This window comes from Melanotaenia boesemani, chromosome 14 (assembly GCF_017639745.1).
Source record: "Melanotaenia boesemani isolate fMelBoe1 chromosome 14, fMelBoe1.pri, whole genome shotgun sequence".
NCBI classification, from domain to species: domain Eukaryota; kingdom Metazoa; phylum Chordata; class Actinopteri; order Atheriniformes; family Melanotaeniidae; genus Melanotaenia; species Melanotaenia boesemani.
In genome coordinates this window covers 23,237,416-23,255,257 of record NC_055695.1, presented here as the reverse complement: position 1 = coordinate 23,255,257, position 17,842 = coordinate 23,237,416, and the positions used below count along the sequence as shown (strand labels likewise).

Sequence of the window (17,842 nt, the reverse complement as noted above, 5' to 3'; positions counted from 1 at the left end):
TAACACCTTACATCATTACATACACCCCTTGCGGAAAGTTTTTTTCATTTAACAAATTGAGCATTGACATATTGAATATTTTGAACAAAAGACATCCACTCCAACAAAAAGAAAGGGGGTAGGTTGCACACGACTTTATGTGTCTGTAAACTATCTAATTTACGTTTCTTACTTCCCACCCCAAAACGAACCTCACAACAGAATCCATTCCCTCAATCTGACCGTGCGAGCTGCCATATAGCATCCATACTGCGGGCTCCTGCAATAGGCACCAACCTATCGATGCATCTCCTGATCCATACACACTCTGTCATTGATGGATGGCTGAACTAGATTGACATCCACGAGTTTCATGGAAGTTCCATGCAAGAAGTTTGCAAGGCGTGAAAACATTAGCCTGTGTGTAAGAGAGCTGATGTGCAAAGAGTTTTGATTTTCGTGGTCGGAATCCGAGGAGCAAAGATGCGAAAGGGGTCAAAGCCTGGAGGCTATGATGAAATAAAACTCGACAGATTCAGCAACATTTGCTGAAGGAAAAAAAAACACACTTGGAAGAAAAAGTTTGTACTTTTAACAGTAAGTTATTCGAGCGAATGGACTATTCAATAGCTTGTTAAATTGTAGAAGATGTATGCAAATATAATCTAGCTGGTTAATAACGAAATGATGCCAAAAGGTCAAACACAAGATCTGAAGCTATTTTAATCTTTTAAAGAACTGCCTGGCTGTTTTATGCACATAACATGTACATTATGGGTAGAAAAACAAAGGTTATGAGCCTTCTCTACAAGATAAATTCTCATGTTGTCATCACGACTACAGCCCATTGTGACTTGTCAATTAATATTTAACCTTCAACAGAGCCATCACATGTGTTACTGGCGCCTTGTCAAAGGCTTTTATCAGAGAAAACAAGGAGCGAGTCCTTCTTATCCGTCTCAGTGCAAATGTTGCGCACTCTGCAAAGGATTGCAATTCTGTGTTTTATCTAACGCGTCTAATGCAATCTTTTTCAGGAATTCTAGGTTCAGTTTGCAACATGAATAACCCATGACACCGGGGGCCAGTGACGTCAGATTGGCTCCAGACAGAGTGCGCGTGAGCGAGGATACACCGCGGGGGCGCGCACATGCGCACAGGCTCGGGCTCAACTTAACATGAGCACGGGCGCGTCAATATACACACAGCGAGGCGAGCAGCGCTTTGGGTATAGTAGAAGGTGCAGAACAGCGAGAGAAATCCAGACAGACGCAGACACCTTCACGCACTGAGCAGAGGTTTGCGGCGCACTTTTGTGTGGCGGCCGGGATCCGATCTTTTAAAACCATGCTGGATTGACTGCAGAGAGGCAACTACAATCAATGGCTTGGCTTTGAAATCGTTGAAAATTTATTGGAAAGGAGTGCGAGACAGAACGACAGTGGGAGAGGGAGAGAAGCGAGAGAGTGAGAGGAGTGAAAATAAAGATCCTTTCAACGATGGAGCTTACAATGGAAAACATCGGAAATCTGCACGGTGTATCTCACTCCCATCAAACGAGCGACTTAATGAACTCCCCACACGCGCGCCAGTCGTCGGCGTCGCATCGGAACTTGGTGTCGCACGGACGGTCAGCCATGGTGTCCAGCATGGCCTCGATACTGGAGGGAGCAGGGGATTACCGCACAGACCACGCTTTGTCTGGCCCCTTGCATCCGGCAATGACCATGTCCTGCGATTCCGGGATGAGCCTTAGCAGCACCTACACCACGCTGACACCGCTGCAGCACTTGCCCCCCATATCCACCGTCTCGGAGAAATTTCACCATCCACACCCACATGCTCACCATCATCCGGCGCACCAGAGACTTGCAGCTGGGAACGTCAGCGGCAGCTTCACCCTGATGAGGGACGACAGAAGCCTCGCCTCTATGAGTAACCTCTACGGGCACTACCCCAAAGACATGTCCGGCATGGGACAGCCCCTTTCCCCCCTGTCCAACGGTCTTGGGTCTTTGCACAGCTCCCAGCAGACTCTAAGCGCCTATGGTCCTGGAGCTCACCTTTCTAATGACAAGATGCTCTCATCGGGAGGCTTCGACTCCCACGCAGCCATGCTGTCCCGAGGCGAGGAGCATCTGGCTAGAGGTCTCGGGGGCCACGGGACTGGGCTCATGACATCTTTGAACGGCATACACCACCACAGCCATCCTCACTCTCAGGCAAACGGATCCATGCTGTCAGACCGGGACAGACAGACGGTGGTGGGAGGCGGGCAGGGAGCTGGGTCAGGGCAGGTGGAGGAGATAAACACCAAGGAGGTGGCACAGCGAATAACAGCAGAGCTCAAGCGCTACAGCATCCCGCAGGCCATCTTTGCTCAAAGGATCTTGTGCCGGTCCCAGGGAACTCTGTCTGACCTGCTCCGGAACCCTAAACCGTGGAGTAAACTCAAGTCTGGCCGGGAGACGTTCAGGAGGATGTGGAAGTGGCTCCAGGAGCCCGAGTTCCAGCGGATGTCGGCGCTCAGGCTTGCAGGTGAGTGAGGAACAGCTTCCAACCTGAGTGATGTGGAGGGATCAATTAGAAGTCAATGTGGCGAGACTGCCAATAGCTGCTCAAACAGACATTACTAGAAGTTATTAGTCGATTGTATCGAGTAAAACTTCATCATGACAGTTGGGGTGTTAAATGTTGGGGGAAATCTATATTTTGATTGATGCTACAATCCATGATTGTATAAACAAATGCTGTGTGATAAAAGAGAGGAGGCATCTTTCTGAAGCAGTCTGCAGACATGTTTGGTTTTACGCACGGATACAGTGTGGATACATTTACCCCTCTCCCTCTGTCTCTTTCTCTCTTTCTCTTCACGCACACACAAACAAGCACACACACAGAAAGAAGCCAAACAAAGGAAATCAAAGAAGGATGTGTTACAGCTATTTACAGGTAAAAAACTGACCTAAAAATTCATATCACTGCTTCTTAAATGCAAAGTTTTATTCACTAGTCAAACTTGATCTGATACTTTGGTACTTCTCTAGTGAAATAAGCACGTCGTCGCAAACAAGGATGTCTGAGGCCTGGCCAAAGAGCCAGGGGAGCATGACCTCTTATGGATCAATATTTCTGGTCCAGGCGTCCCCTTTCAGAGCAGCGCACTGATAAATGATCGATTTGGATCTGAAAGACAGAGACACAAACAGATGCGTCTTTTCTCTGGCTTGTGTTGTCCCCTCTGCACTCTGGGGCACCACGTCTCCAAATTTGATTTAAGGCCAGTGTAGCCACTTTGGCCGAGAAATTGTCCACTGAGGTTCTCCAAGTTATATGGCATGTAACACGAATCTTTTTCGTAGTAACGTTTTGATTTCCTGTATGTTCCATTCCTTGATCAGTCGTTTCGATTTTTATTGCGCAAAGATTATCACATTAAAGGCTGTGATTTGAACCCACGTCCCCACCCTCTTTAAACCCTTTAACACCTGATTAACAGAACATAAATGAACACGAGACGCCACGGTGGGGTTAAAACGGAGATGTGAGTGAGAGGTCCCCTCTCATTGACGTTTGTGTAAAGGCCCTGTTTTGCTGCGCCTCCAAACGTCAATCAGCGCTTCTGTGTCGTATTTCAGCGAACAGTTCAATTAAGCAGATATAGTGGCATATTTTAGTTCCAGTCAATGCCCTATTGAAAGGTACTTAATGGCATGTAAATTGTTCCTTTGCGTATTTAGTGGGGTTCTGGTAAATAAAGATTTAAACACTCCACAATTGTCTCTTTAAGTGCCACCGCTGTTAAAGCTAATTGGGCTATGGGGTTTTATATCTTCCACAGCCGACATCAGGATAAAACCGCCAGTTCAACTGATGGGGTGGAGTGGCAAAATCCAGTGCAATACACACCTACTGCATATTTTAATATGCTCCGGCCATTGGCAGCTTAGAGATGGATAAGTTTTGTGCGTATGTGTGCACATTCTTTCTTTATTTGGCTACAGATCAAATATAAGGTCTTCACTTTTAAGCATCAGTGGACCTAGTGATGATGCTTGTTTTTTTTCCAAATGTCTGCTCAGCGTGCAGCACATTTTAAAGCTTTCTGGTCTATTGTATATTGCCACAATAGAGCTCAGGGAAAGTCCAGCTATAGGCAAAATGACAAATGACTTGTATGTAAATGCAGGGAGCAACATTTTACTTACTGCATTTAAAATCACAATTATCCTTGGTGCGCATGTGGGCTGATAGTGGGAGTTCGTGGGGGAGGTGGGGTGGGGGTGGTGGGGGGGATACTGAAAGTGAGGCTGGGCCATACTCGCTCGGCCACATCAATCAATAAATTCAAATTACTATTCCAAATTCATCACAGTCACACAAATCAATGCCGCTGCCCTGCTTAGCTAATGCGAAAATGCCAGTGTCTGCACACACGCAAGCGCGAGCACACACGCATGTGCACAGGCACACACATATGACAATCCACTCGTGAAAGAAAAAACCGAGATAGGGCCTGTTAGGGGGTGGACTGTGTGTCCTTCACGCTGAACAGCGAGGGCGAAGACGCTCCCCTGCCTATTATGCTGTTCTTCATATGCAGACCCATATCACCCACGCCAAGTAAACGGCACGACGGTCATACACTTTGAGAGCATCAGAGTTGTTGACGGCTGCTGTTAAAAAAGGCACCTTGACTGTAAAGCTGCACAAAGATGAGAGACGCGGATAAAGTGTGGTTTGGGAGGCATTTAAAGATCGCATTAACGATGAAAACAATTCGTCTTTGCATCTGTGTTGAATTCCACACTCCATCTCAATGTATTTGGTCGGGTCAATACAGCCCTGATCGATAAGGATAGCCAGTGCATCTATCAATTATCCCGCCTCAGCACTCTCACCCATTGGTCTCTCCCCTGGAGCAGGGAAGGGGGGGGATTGGGAGAGAGGACAGCTGTTATTTAAAAAAGAAAAAAAAACGCTTCTGAACCCCTTTTTCTTTTGTCTTTGCTGTAATCATGTTGCATTTGTTGTGTGTAAAGCACGCTCACTCTGCGCTGCTCCTCGGGACATCCGGGTAGTGTTCACGCCCACTCATCTTTCCAGGCAGGTGCACACAGAAAATATTCAATGTCATCGCCAGAAATAAATAGAACACTGTTTACGTACCTATTTTTGGCCCACCAGATATATCTACGCCTTGCGTGAAGAGGTGCTATGGCATGTCAAGCTTCCTCTTTCTTAAAAAAAAAAAAAAAAAAAAAAAAAGAGCAGTAGTTTTTATTTTCCATCTGAATGGCCGGAGCACGTGCCAGGGTGTGCGGGTCAAGACCCTCAGGACACGGTCGAAAAACATTGTGGGGAATGAGGGTGGGAGGCCTCTATTCATGATTCAATGGACTGCACGCAGTTTACACAGGCCTAATCCAGGAGCAGCACTCATCTCCGTCCACTCCCCACCCCCATCCCGATCACAGGGCACTCTTTCTCATCAGTACTGTGCAAAGCCAATACATCCATTTTTGTTGGTTAATATATTTGTTTTCAGCGAGCAAGTTGACCTTTTTACAGGTTCCTCCCTTCATCCCAGTTGGACGTTCATAATTTTAAGATTAACAGACTCTTGTGCAACTTGATTAAAAATGAATCTAGAAAGGTTTGAGAGGAGAAGAGAAAACTGATTGCTTGCGAATGAAAAAGATTTGTATGCATGTGTTACCACAGAGAGTCACAAGTTTTTATTTATCTCTACAAGGCGTTTATGGGATTTTGCTTACGACGAGCGCTGTCCAAGGTTCTGAAACGCCCACCCTGAACTGCAGACTCTTGTCTCCGTTTTGAGGGCAGTTCAAGGTGGCGGACTGGAGTTTTACCAGTACATACTTAATAGCATTCTTGTAGGCCCTAAACACCATTATTTTATCCAACAGCTTCGCAGCGATCAATATTACAATCCACAATCGTGTCAATCACTCCATCCTTCATTCCAGTCCAGCACTGAGGCCACCGGGGTTTTTTATTTAAATCACGTTGCTAGCATCTTCTGAAACCAACACAATTGCCTACAAACTGGAAGGTCACCTATATTTTGCCGCGCTCCCCCAAACATCCGTATGCAACAAATATCTGTAAGGAGAGGCGTTCCTCTTGGCCGTTAAAATAAAAATAGGTTAAATTGGAAAGGGCGTTAACATCTGATTAATGCAGGAAAATCTAACACAGTCTCTTTTTTTCATGAAGAAATGGCTTGATGCTGGCCTGTGAAATAATCGATTGGGACTTTAATAATTGATGTATGAGGGGAAAGATAGGGGCGTAAACAGTGCAGCTGTGGTTTCAAAGAGTCCTCTTTCGTTAAGCACACCAACGAGTGCTGTAAGTAGTGAGACACACATGTACAAGCATCGCCTTTGCAATCCCCTGGTGGGAGAGCAACAGACATTTTAGTGAGGTTATACCTCGAGGCTATTTTGGTTAAATCCTGGGTTCAGAGTGGTTCATTCCAGATTAAATGACATCTCACGTCTTGCAGAATTATCTGTAACTCGTCATGAAAAGCATTATTGACATATGTCAATTAATTCTACATTAAATGAGCTGAAATCCGAATGTTTGAGGCAGAGATGCATAGAGCATCGTAAAGAAATAAAGAAAACACCAAAACTACAGCTATATCATTTTGTTTAGGGGAACTAGGCTATAACCTGCAATGTGAAGCTGTTCATTCATGAATGCGCGGCTGCATGACACAGAGCAGCACCACAGCACCATTTCCAGTCTGCAGAAATGTCGCCTCCTCATTTCTCCTCTCCTGTACGTATGTGATCGGGATGTAGAGTGCGACTGCGCCACATTGTTAAGGCCGATCTGGCGAACCCTGAGTCTGTATCGATTTCCATTCCTCGGCCTCTCCTTTCCATCTCTGAAGCTGCGCCATGCAGCCATGCATCCCACCCCGCCTCCCTCCTCCTCTCAATCCCCACCGTGCAACACCTTTCTTCCCATTAACAGCTCACCTTTCATAACACACAATGAATAAACTCCAACTCTGCACGCGCCTCTGTGTGTTTATGTGTGGCCAAAACTGCCAAATGCTGACTAGGAAATCTGAGGGGTTTACTACCACCACTATTTGTTAGATAAAGTGGGATTACCAGCATGAGATGACTCGTTTCACACTCGTTTAACATTTTTTACTCATACACCCCACCCTGCACACACTGCTTTAACCAAGTCGACCTTATTATTCAATAATAATGTAATTTTAATAGAAATCAGATTAGCCAGACTAAAGAAGGAGCCTGCACCGTCTACTTTGTATCTTCACCCATTTTTCTAACAGCACACACACACACACACACACACACACACACACACACACACACACACACACACACACACACACACACACACACACACACACACACACACACACATTCCAATTCACACGGGGTACGTGCTTAGCAATTATAAATGCAGTAGAGGTCTGGACTCTGTACAGTCTCGAATCCTGTCTCTTCTATTTTAGATGATCAATTCCTACGCTATTCCGTCGCCCCCTCGCCGAAGCGGATCGATAGGAGAGAATGACCTTTAAATCAAATTGCTGGCAGAGTCAACGGAATGCGCGCGGATAGCATCAAAGGGTTAATGGCAGTGCGAGCGCGCCCCGCTTACCAGGCAGAAAAAAAAGATACAACAGGCCCAAACTTATCATATTTAAATTTCATTACTTGTTTCTATGCTTTGGAGTCAAATAGCGCCGCAAAAGGAAGAAGAAGAAGAAGAAGAAGAAGAAAAACGCTTGTGTGTGAAGATGTCTGGTGCAAGAAAAACTAATCAGACTGTGGGCTTTTGACCCACCACAATCTGTGAAGGTTTACATAAGAGCCAATGCAAGTGGCTGTTCCAAAGAGCAGGCTTGTGCAATTAAAATGCTGACCAGACCACATCAGCAATGTGTTGATGGAGTTCAGTCCGTTGTTATGTAACTCCAGGGGGTCCCCCCCACCACCACCTTATCCCCCCTAAAACTGAATTCTTCCTGCGCCCTGCCTGTATTTATCACACTCACCACTGGAACACAGTGAGACTTTCACTGTGACAAGAGGGAAATCTGTCGATTTAACGGGGATTTTATCCGAAACTCGACTAACTTGAGAAGTTGGATTTTCTTGCTTTCCTTTTCTTTCTTTAGCAAACCCACCACAGTTTATAAATCGGTGTCCAGCGGCGCTGGGGCTGCAGTTATTCCGCACACCCCTTGCTTATCTGAAGCCCTGACAGGCCATCGCTTATTAAAGGACCGATAATGGCTTGTTTAATGCGCAGGCTAAGAACAGAAGGCAAGGACACGCAATCTAACAAAAGAAAAGCGGGAATCCGGTTGATCACCCAGGAAGGTTATTTATAACAGCAAAAAGTTATTTGACATGTTAAAAAAATCACATATTTTTGGACAATGAATGTTATTTCAGCTTACTTTTTATGCATGTGCATGGTCTAATTTGAAAATAAATTAATAAAGTAAAATCAAACAGACAAATACATTCAACATTAAAGTGTATGGACATTTAATATACACTAAATCAGTTTAGCGATATTTCCTTTTTTTGTGTGTGTGTCCGATCACGTTAAAAAAAAAAAAGAGAGAGAGAGAGAGAGTTGGTAAAGTCTGCTGACAAATCAAATCTCAGAAGAAATAACAGCCTACAGATGGTTTGTATGGAGCCTGTGTAAGTCTTTTACAGGGTCGATCACAACAAAACCGCAAACACACACTCACTCACACACACAATCACAGACACACAGCTTATCGTACCCACAGATGCAACCCGAAACTCCGGTTGGGCAACCCCACACAGATCAACAAAGGAACAAAACGACTGTGAAATCAATTGATGAATGAATCAATGTCCGCCCATAAAGCTTTTGTGTTACATGTTATTAAATATAACGAACTGGCTTCGGGTTATGCTCAAATAAATAGTTTGGTTGCGCTCATGAGACGATATGAAAACGCTGACTGTTGTTTCTTCGATTAATTATTCAGGATTTCTAAACTTTTGGAAAAACAGAGTGGTATGTTCGAGTTTGTGAATGTGTGTGTGTGTGTGTGTGTGTGTGTGTGTGTGTGTGTGTGTGTGTGTGTGTGTGTGTGTGTGTGTGTAAATGTGAATGAGAGACCGTACAGGAGAGATTTGTATTTTGAGACATTACAGCAAAAAAGAAGCAATTATGTTTAATGACTGTTTCATGAGTGTGTGATATAATAATAATAATAGCAATAATACAAATTCTAAAAATATAATAATAATAATAATAATAATAATAATAATAATAATAATAACAATTATTATTATTATTATTATTATTAACGCAAAATAATAACAACTGAATAAAACAAAGATTTTTTTTTATAAGTGGCATTACATATGGTGTCCATACAAAGCCTTAAAATTACGATATTAAACAAAAGCTAAAGTAAAGGAATCCATGCAATTTAATCCACAATCATAAAGATCCACGACTTTATTATTTGTTTAAGTTTTGGTCACAATTGTTTTGTCTCCCAGAAAAGTGGATATGTGAATATAAGATAGCAAATCAGTGCAGTAAGACTCTGCTTGCTGCTATTTCTGTTGACTCTGCTCATATGATTGAACGAGGAGTCTGTTTGGACTGAATCTCGAAAGATTCCTGCATATTGAAAATCTGTCTCGGGTCCCGCAGGAGAGCTAACGGTGTCAACTGACTGCAGATCAGCGTGAGGATTCTCCAGCGACAAATAAGAGATTAGCAGAAAAGTGACAGCTCCCGGTTCCGGTGACGTTTGGACATTTTTTTTTGCCAAAAATTAAACTACATAAATCCTCGAACGGTGCAGAATTTCAAAACATTTCAGTAAACATTTCATTGAGTGGTGGTGTAAATATAGAAATGGTATAAAAGTTGCCCTAGACTGCCCCTGATTGTCGGCTACAGTCCCGCGAGAGTTTAAAGCAGGTAATGGTAAAATAATAATTAAAAAAACAAAAAACAACACAAAACAAAACTTTTAATTTCTTTCTTCATCATGTGTGTATGTTACAAATTTATTTTGAGCTCTTAGTAACAGCATGTTAATTAAATACAATTTAAGACAGGTAAATAGTTTACTTAGTTTGGAAAATGTAGTTTTGTGATTATTATTGTAAACAAATTCGAATAATTTCTAGCAAAACTCTTAAAGCCCTTACCGACACATTTATAAATATAATCTGAAATCATGCAGCGACGCACCTGCTGTAAAAAAATACCCATTCTGAATATATATAGATATATGAATATATCTATATATAAATATATTTATAAACATATAAATCTTTATCTTCTAAATGTCTTTAGATATATTTATTTTTATATCTCTATATATTTTTCTTTCTTCTTTTTAAGTACCATCATTACCGCTATCACGCATAAGTGCCCAAAGCAATTTTGAATCGAATCAATGGCAATCACAGATAAAAGTCACTCTAACAATAGTATATAATATATTATATTATAATATATATAATATAATATAATATATATACACACCTATGGAAGTGTGTGTGTGTGTGTGTGTGTGTGTGTGTGTGTGTGTGTGTGTGTGTGTGTGTTACGTATTTTCTTCTCTTATGCGCTTAAATGGCTGAGTGCGTTTAATTATCTAAAACCTCATAAGGAGTGTGATCATCACAGACAGCAGCCTCAACTGATTATTGAATTTTCTTGGCACTGTGCATTTCTTAGTTCACCACCGCGCTTTCGCATTTGTCGCTTTCGCCGTGTGCATCCAAACCTGCACACATTGGGCGTTTTTTTATGTAAAAAATGTTCAACTAGACTCTTAAATTCCGGCTGCGTGATTGCAGCTGATGCAGCAAATCTAAAAGGGAAACTCCACCAGTTTTGTCGGTTTCTGCTTTTTTTTTTTAAAAAAAAAAAAAAAAAAGCTTGAGAAGTGGGCGAATAAGTAACTGAGTGGGGGCAGGTTGAGTGATATTGAAGTGCAGGAGAAGAAATGCCTCGCAGCTTAGTCGCAGAAGAAGGCAAATAAACAAATTGTCCCACTTTATCAGTATATTAACACCAATTCTCACTCATTACATTAAAGAGTATTGAGCTGGAAGTGTTTTGACCTGGCAAGAGACAGAAAGAGAGCTTGGCACATGCCCTGCAGCCAAATGCCACGGCTATAGACAGAAGGCCGCGGAAATATAGGTTATACGAGCTGCTATCAATCTTTAGGGCAACAGTCCAGTCGAAACAGCAGAGAAGTTACTTAATAAAGGCTTAAAGTGCCCAATAACGCTCCTTACAATAAAGAATGCAGCTACAAACCCCCTGCATTATTAGTGAGAACAGTACTACCTCCAAACAATAAAATAGCTGCTCTGTATGAGTACAAACGCCCTGAACCGTAACAGGGAAAACATGTTTAGTGGGAAATTAATTAAATAAGCATGCATTCAGTGACCTCGTCTGCTTTACAAGGCTCTGGGACTGGATTTTACGCTCGTTAAAGGGGTTTAAAAACGCAAAGGAGGATTTTTTTATGCAGGCGTGTAATCATGATGTCATGAAACACTATAGGTACAATATTAGGCGGTTTGACTTTCTCATTATGAGCAGGAAGGGCATGATGATCAATAAATGATTAATGCTCAAGATGGACTCACATCTGCAGGGAAAGAGCAGGCCTGCTGAACACAGCTGTGAATATTCAGCATCATGCAGAACACACACACACAGCCGGAACAGGTGATCAGTATTTACTTATTTTTCCTCTCTGATTTGTGCAGGAAAAAGGCATTACAGTTTGCTGCCTTGGTGTGTTTACTTAATTTATTTATTTGTTTATTTATTTGGCGTCTCCAGCCCCACTTCACGACTCTCCTCTCCAGGCCTCAACACCCCCTTCTCCGAAGCATAATTAATTGGACGAACTGAATTTCACACACGAATTATTCACGAACCTATCGATCAATATTGAACACCCCGGGCCTCTCTCTTAACCTCGCTGGGTTTGTCGTCAAGCGAGGAATATTAATGTCATCAGTAGGAAAAAAAAAGCCAAAGTTATAACGTTTTTCATCAGAGCATTAAAACCCGATTTGGAAAATCACTCATGAAGGAATTCCAGATGCATTTAATCCAATCCAGGAGATGTTTGGGTCAATATTCTGGGGGACTTTTACGTTGTGAAACGTCCAACGTTTCCATGTTTACACTGAAAAAAAAAATCACTATTATTGGAAATGAATATATAAAAATAGACTATATGTGCAAAAGAAGAAAGAAAAGGGGGTGAAAGGCAGGACTAACAGAGCTTTGTTGATCAATTTTTGTGAGGCGCTTGAGGAATCCATTCAAAGTAGGTCAGCTCCTGTTCACAGATCTATAGAGCGAGTTATAGAAATCACACCCTCTCCGACCAGCAGGATGTACACCTCAGAAAACACTCAGCAGCACCAATCCTGGATTTCTGCTCTTGTCCGGTCGCTCTTTGTGCATGAGTTTATGTCCGTCTCTCTCTGCTCGGTGCCTACTGTAGCTCTAAAAGCTGCAATGATCGATTTTTTTCTTTTCTACGCCGAGCTTGGTTCAGTAATCAGGGCCCCCTTCCTCACCGATCGATCGATATTGATTACTAAATCCAGCGCCTGTAGCAAAGGCAGCGCACTATGGCGCCCCTGTGCAACCGGGGCCACGACAAGAGCGACACCTGCCGACTGAAAGGCAGCGAAGCAGGCGGTCGATGAGGCGGCGGGACGTGACTATCCGGTGGAAAAGATGCGCATGTGTATGTGAGGTGGTGTTGACTTTAAAGAGAATCTCTCCTTCTGACCCCTCCCTGTACTTATTGCACAGAAATAAGTGAATTCATAGTTAACATGTTATATTTTTATTTCTTTAATGTTATCTTTCATGCTTAAAGGAATACGGAGAAAATTGTGTGCAGTTGGATTTCTCTAAAATTTGTGGAACACTAAAGAAAAAAAAGATTCTGAAAATATTCCTTTTCTGTAACTGTGAATGCAGCAGGCACACACAATGTGAGAGCATGAAAATTTTAATGTTCTCTTTCCCAAATGGGCAAATGAATAACAAGGGAAGCCAAAATATAGCCTTTTTTGTTTGTAGAGCTCCTTTAATTTAAAAAATATATATATATATGAATGAAAAATTAGAAACCCTCACAAATGAAATAATTTACATTTTCAAATAAAACTACAGAGGATGAGCATGATTTTTAAAAACACCTGTGAAAAAAAACATACAATAATGAAATGATATGGCAAATAGAATAAGCTGGATTGAAAGTCATTAATTTGCTGAAAATTTTATTTAAAAATATTTCGGATTTCTTAGTAACATTTTAAAATTTTAACAAAATACATGGATGCACTTCTCGAGCATCCATGTATTTCCACTATGACCGAAATGTGATCTGGTGACTGTGGGGGGACAGACATGTTGAGCATGTCTGCACTGCTTTGCTGCAGCTGTTTGGACTTCAAACAGGAATAGTAGAGCTGTGACGCATGTTTAGGCTCACTGTCCTGCTGGGAAACAAATCCTCTTCATACAAGTTTTATCTACAGAGGCTTGTTATGTTTGGAATGTGTGTTATAGCAGCTGCTTCACCCTCTTTGGTGCATTTCAGCACCCAGATAAGTACAGAAATCTCACATGTGGATTTTTTCAAGCTAGATGTTGAAACTGTGATTCAGCTGTGAGATTAAGTCAAGAAACCCATTTGAAATAATGTTTGCAAAAGTCAGATGCAATTTTAATTCATTCTTGAGCCACCGTTTTGTTACATTAGCATTGTCTAAGAGAATTTCGACTAATTCGACTGAAAAAAAAAAAAAAAGCAAAAAAAAAAAAAAAAAAAAACAACACTCTTGGCTATGGAGTCAGAACACATCATGGATTTTTATATTGATAACTGACTAAGAAATCAGTTTACTAAAAAGTCTATTATACTGGCGGGCCAGCAGTATTTATCCCCTGGAATTATGGTGATATTTAGTTTTGCTTATGTTTGCAGCTAAATGTCATCAGAAAGCAGAGTTGAGGACTTTAAATCATGCTAACAAAGCATTTTAACTAATGGAAGTCATATTTGTAAAATTTTCACAAAAAGTGTGAAAGCTACTTCTTATTTGATGTCAGCTCAGTGTGAATATGTTAAGCTGAAGCTCAAACCTAAAAACATTACATTATCATAACCACCCATAAACCTTACAATCAATCAATAAATAAATTCCTAAATTCAAAAGTCCCACATTAGATATTCATGTTGTATATAACTTCCTCTTTCATATTTTTTTATGGGGGATATTTGCATGTGTGGATGTGTGTGACAGATCCAGCAGCAGTGTTGATGTAAAATATGATGGATGTGCAAGTGTGCAGGTTAGACATCTGTAGTAAACAGATTGGACTGCAATGACTGATCAATGGGCTCTGTTCCACTGTAATTAGACACACAGCACCACTGCTTGGCTCCAGCCACTTCAGCATAATCACAGCCTCCCCACAAACCCACACATACACACACACATACAAAAGTACTGTAGAACATAGACATAAAAAAAACTGTACTTAAATGCATGAAGACACACACACACACACACACACACACAAACAGTGTGGGAGTGAGACATTACTGAAGGAGGTATGAAAGTATCAGCAGGTGGAGACCCCACAGGGATGGCATCTTTCTCTCCTCGATTTGCTCTCTTTTAATTGAGACAGTGGGGAAGCTGAGTGGGACGCACAGTCCGTTCTGGGAGGATTCGATCCTCAGTCAGCAGGGGGAACATGTGGCTGCAGAGGTGGTGCCTTCCACACACTCACAGCTCCCATCTCTGGGCACCGCTTCTGCCTTTTACTCTCCACCTGCTTTCCACACATTTCTTACAAATACCTTGAGTTAAAACACACTTACCTGCTATACAGCACTCTATTAACTATTAAATTCTGTGTTCAGTGCACACAACCCCAACACCCTCTTGGATCCCCTCCCAAATGTAAAAGTACACAGTTTTCTTTTGAAAATTGCTCTGTGTATGGGAAGGGGCTCATAGCAGCTGAAGCAACCACCTCACATATATGTGTATGTGTGTGTGTGTGTGGGTGGGGGGGGGGGGGGGGGGGGGGGGGGGGGGGGGGGGGGGGGGGGGGGGGGGGGGGGGGGTTATAAATACCCTCTCAGAGCTTTATAGAGTGGACTCCATTGGGCTCTGTTTGAAGTAGCAGACTGTAGACCTGCTGGGGGGGTGGGGGGGATTCTGACCTCAGTCCCTACAGAGAACCCCCAATTCCTACAGCAAAGTCGGTCAATATCTCGCTTTCTCCTTCACATGCTGCCCCTCCCTCCTCTTCTCAGCTCTTCTCTTTAGTTCTTGTACGCATGCACACACGGGAACACACACACTTTGTCTCACTCCTGCACTTTTTCTCTTGTCTTTATTCATTCCCTGCCTGTCTAGCTCTCGTTTACACACACACATACACACACAGAGAAACACAAAATGCTTACTTTTGTGCAACAGTCACTCAGTCCCCCATTGCGACTCAAACTGCATTAATATTGAATCAAACAGCAGTGTCTCCAGCTAGCAGGCAACAGCCAGTCCCACCCCCCTTGCCCTCCCCACCCCATCTTTCTCTCACCGCAGGCTGGCTCCCTGTCTGCACTCTGCAGGATGGAAGGAATATTCCCACTGGGCATGAGGCATGGATTAGCTTTAAATCAACTTTAATATGGCAATAGAGATGGAGCTGTAGCATCACTGCTGGGATATAAAGTAGTTTTTATGTGTTAAAGTACTGACTAACAGTTACTGTACTTCCGTTTGTTATGTGGTCAAGAAATTACTTTTGTATATTTACCTTGTTTTTTGTTTCCCCCCCTCTCTGCCTCCCAATTTCATCGCGATCCATCCCAATGCTGCCATCCACACCAAGCCTGCAAGCGCAAAGAACAGGAGCAACACAAGGACCGCAACACGGCACCCAAGAAACAGCGTCTCGTCTTCACCGACCTGCAGCGGCGTACACTCATCGCCATCTTCAAGGAGAACAAGCGCCCATCCAAAGAAATGCAGATCACCATTTCCCAACAGCTTGGCTTGGAGCTCAGCACCGTCAGCAACTTCTTCATGAATGCACGCCGCCGCTGCGTGGACCGCTGGCACGATGACCATGGTACCAGTCCCGGGCAGCCAGGCACTTCTGCCACCACCTTCTCCAAGGCCTGAGAGGAGAAAAGGGCCTTCAGAGGGTTGGGGAACCAGGTTGGAACAACAGGTGACACGGGAAATTAGCTGTGAATCCTGTTTTTAACAACCTTTCCTGGCCTGGACCACCTGAATGTGTCCTCTGCCCCCATTTCCCCCAAAATCCTTTGTGCCATGCAATCATCTTTTTTCGTCAGTCAAAATTTCAAGCTTTCACCTGAAAGAAGCATAATCTACGAGGTGAAGTGTGAAATCAGGTTCACTCGACATTACTCACACAAGGACAATCATTGATTTTGTCTGTTTTCTTGCTGAAAAAGAATAATTTTTATGGCATCCGACGAAGCAAAGAGACACCAAAGATTTGATCTTTTTGTTGGACGCTATTTGCATTTTTCTAGCCTCCTCTTTTGCCACCCAAGTAGCCACTGATCCTGCTGTTTTCTGTTTTTTTTTTTTTTTTTTGCTCTACTCACCTTCTTTGTGTCTGCCTCCTTACTCACATCCCCTCTATGCCGGCACACGGAAGCAACAAGGGCGAAAGAACGGCAATAAATCTGACAACAGCACATAGCCTTATTATCAGAGCCAGATCCTGCTCAAACACACAAGGCCGTCATAAAGAAAACAACGCAGCCTATGAAAAAAACAACAAGGCTCTCCAATTCTCCGCCTCCGCCTCCTCCTGTAGTCTCCTTCATTCCTCGGCCAAAGGTATTCCCTGATGGCCAACCATTTCAGAGAGCAGCTCAGCCTGATCATACAGCAAACTAATGAATTGAAAAATGAATTGATGCTGGCAGAGAGAGCGGGGCCTTGACCCCTCCTGAAGGTGAAACTCAAGACGCTCAGCAGCAGATACTCAGGTCTTCCAGGCCCAGGTTATATTTTTGCACAGATGTCGGAGGCCTGCCGGGAGACGTGTCATTGTTACTCTTAGTCTGAGCCTATAGAGTCTTTTTCTCTGACCAACAGGAGAGGCGGGTGAGATGTCTGGACATGCTCTTTGTTCTGCTGGAAGCTTTTCCTCAAATCAATATCTGAGAACCAAAAGATGACAGCAGCACGCTCGGGCATCCAGCCAACTACATTACAGCTGCATATGAAAAGCAGAATGTAAGAAGAGCACATGGAACCCGGTGGAGATGGGACACAAAGGCCTCACTACAGCAGCAGCAGCAGCAGCAGCAGCACACTTCTTCATCTTGGTCTTGCCTGCACATGTAGAGCATCAGTGCCCCCTGCTGTTGATAGCATAGACCTGTAACCAGAAGAAGGAGAGGCCTCTGAGAGGAGGAGAGGGAGAGAAGAGCCACTAGATGCTGAGAAGTCATGGCACAACAGGCCCTCGCAGCTCTTTGAAGGCAGATCAATAGCTAACCATTATCCTATTGTTGTTCCTCTTCCAACCAGCACTGGTGAAGCTTGAGGAGGGGGATGGTCAAGCTGAATGCTGAAAATGCAGGGATTTAGCAAAGGCAGGCAATTCAAATCTGACAAGAATCATCAAATTAGAAAAATGACACTAAAAAGGACGAAAGAAAAGTACAACAGAGTCAAATGTAACAGAAAGCTGAGACAGACACAGC

The 17,842-nt window shown here is 43.1% G+C and overlaps 1 protein-coding gene across 1 annotated transcript; it reads left to right on the top strand.

Moving 5' to 3' along the window:
• The first annotated feature begins 1,478 nt into the window (after positions 1–1,478).
• onecut3a (one cut homeobox 3a) lies at positions 1,479–16,274 on the top strand. The gene is made up of 2 exons (XM_042006801.1): positions 1,479–2,517; positions 15,982–16,274. The coding sequence occupies exons 1-2, from the start codon at positions 1,479–1,481 to the stop codon at positions 16,272–16,274; spliced, it is 1,332 nt and encodes a 443-aa protein (XP_041862735.1).
• The last annotated feature ends 1,568 nt before the right edge of the window (positions 16,275–17,842 follow it).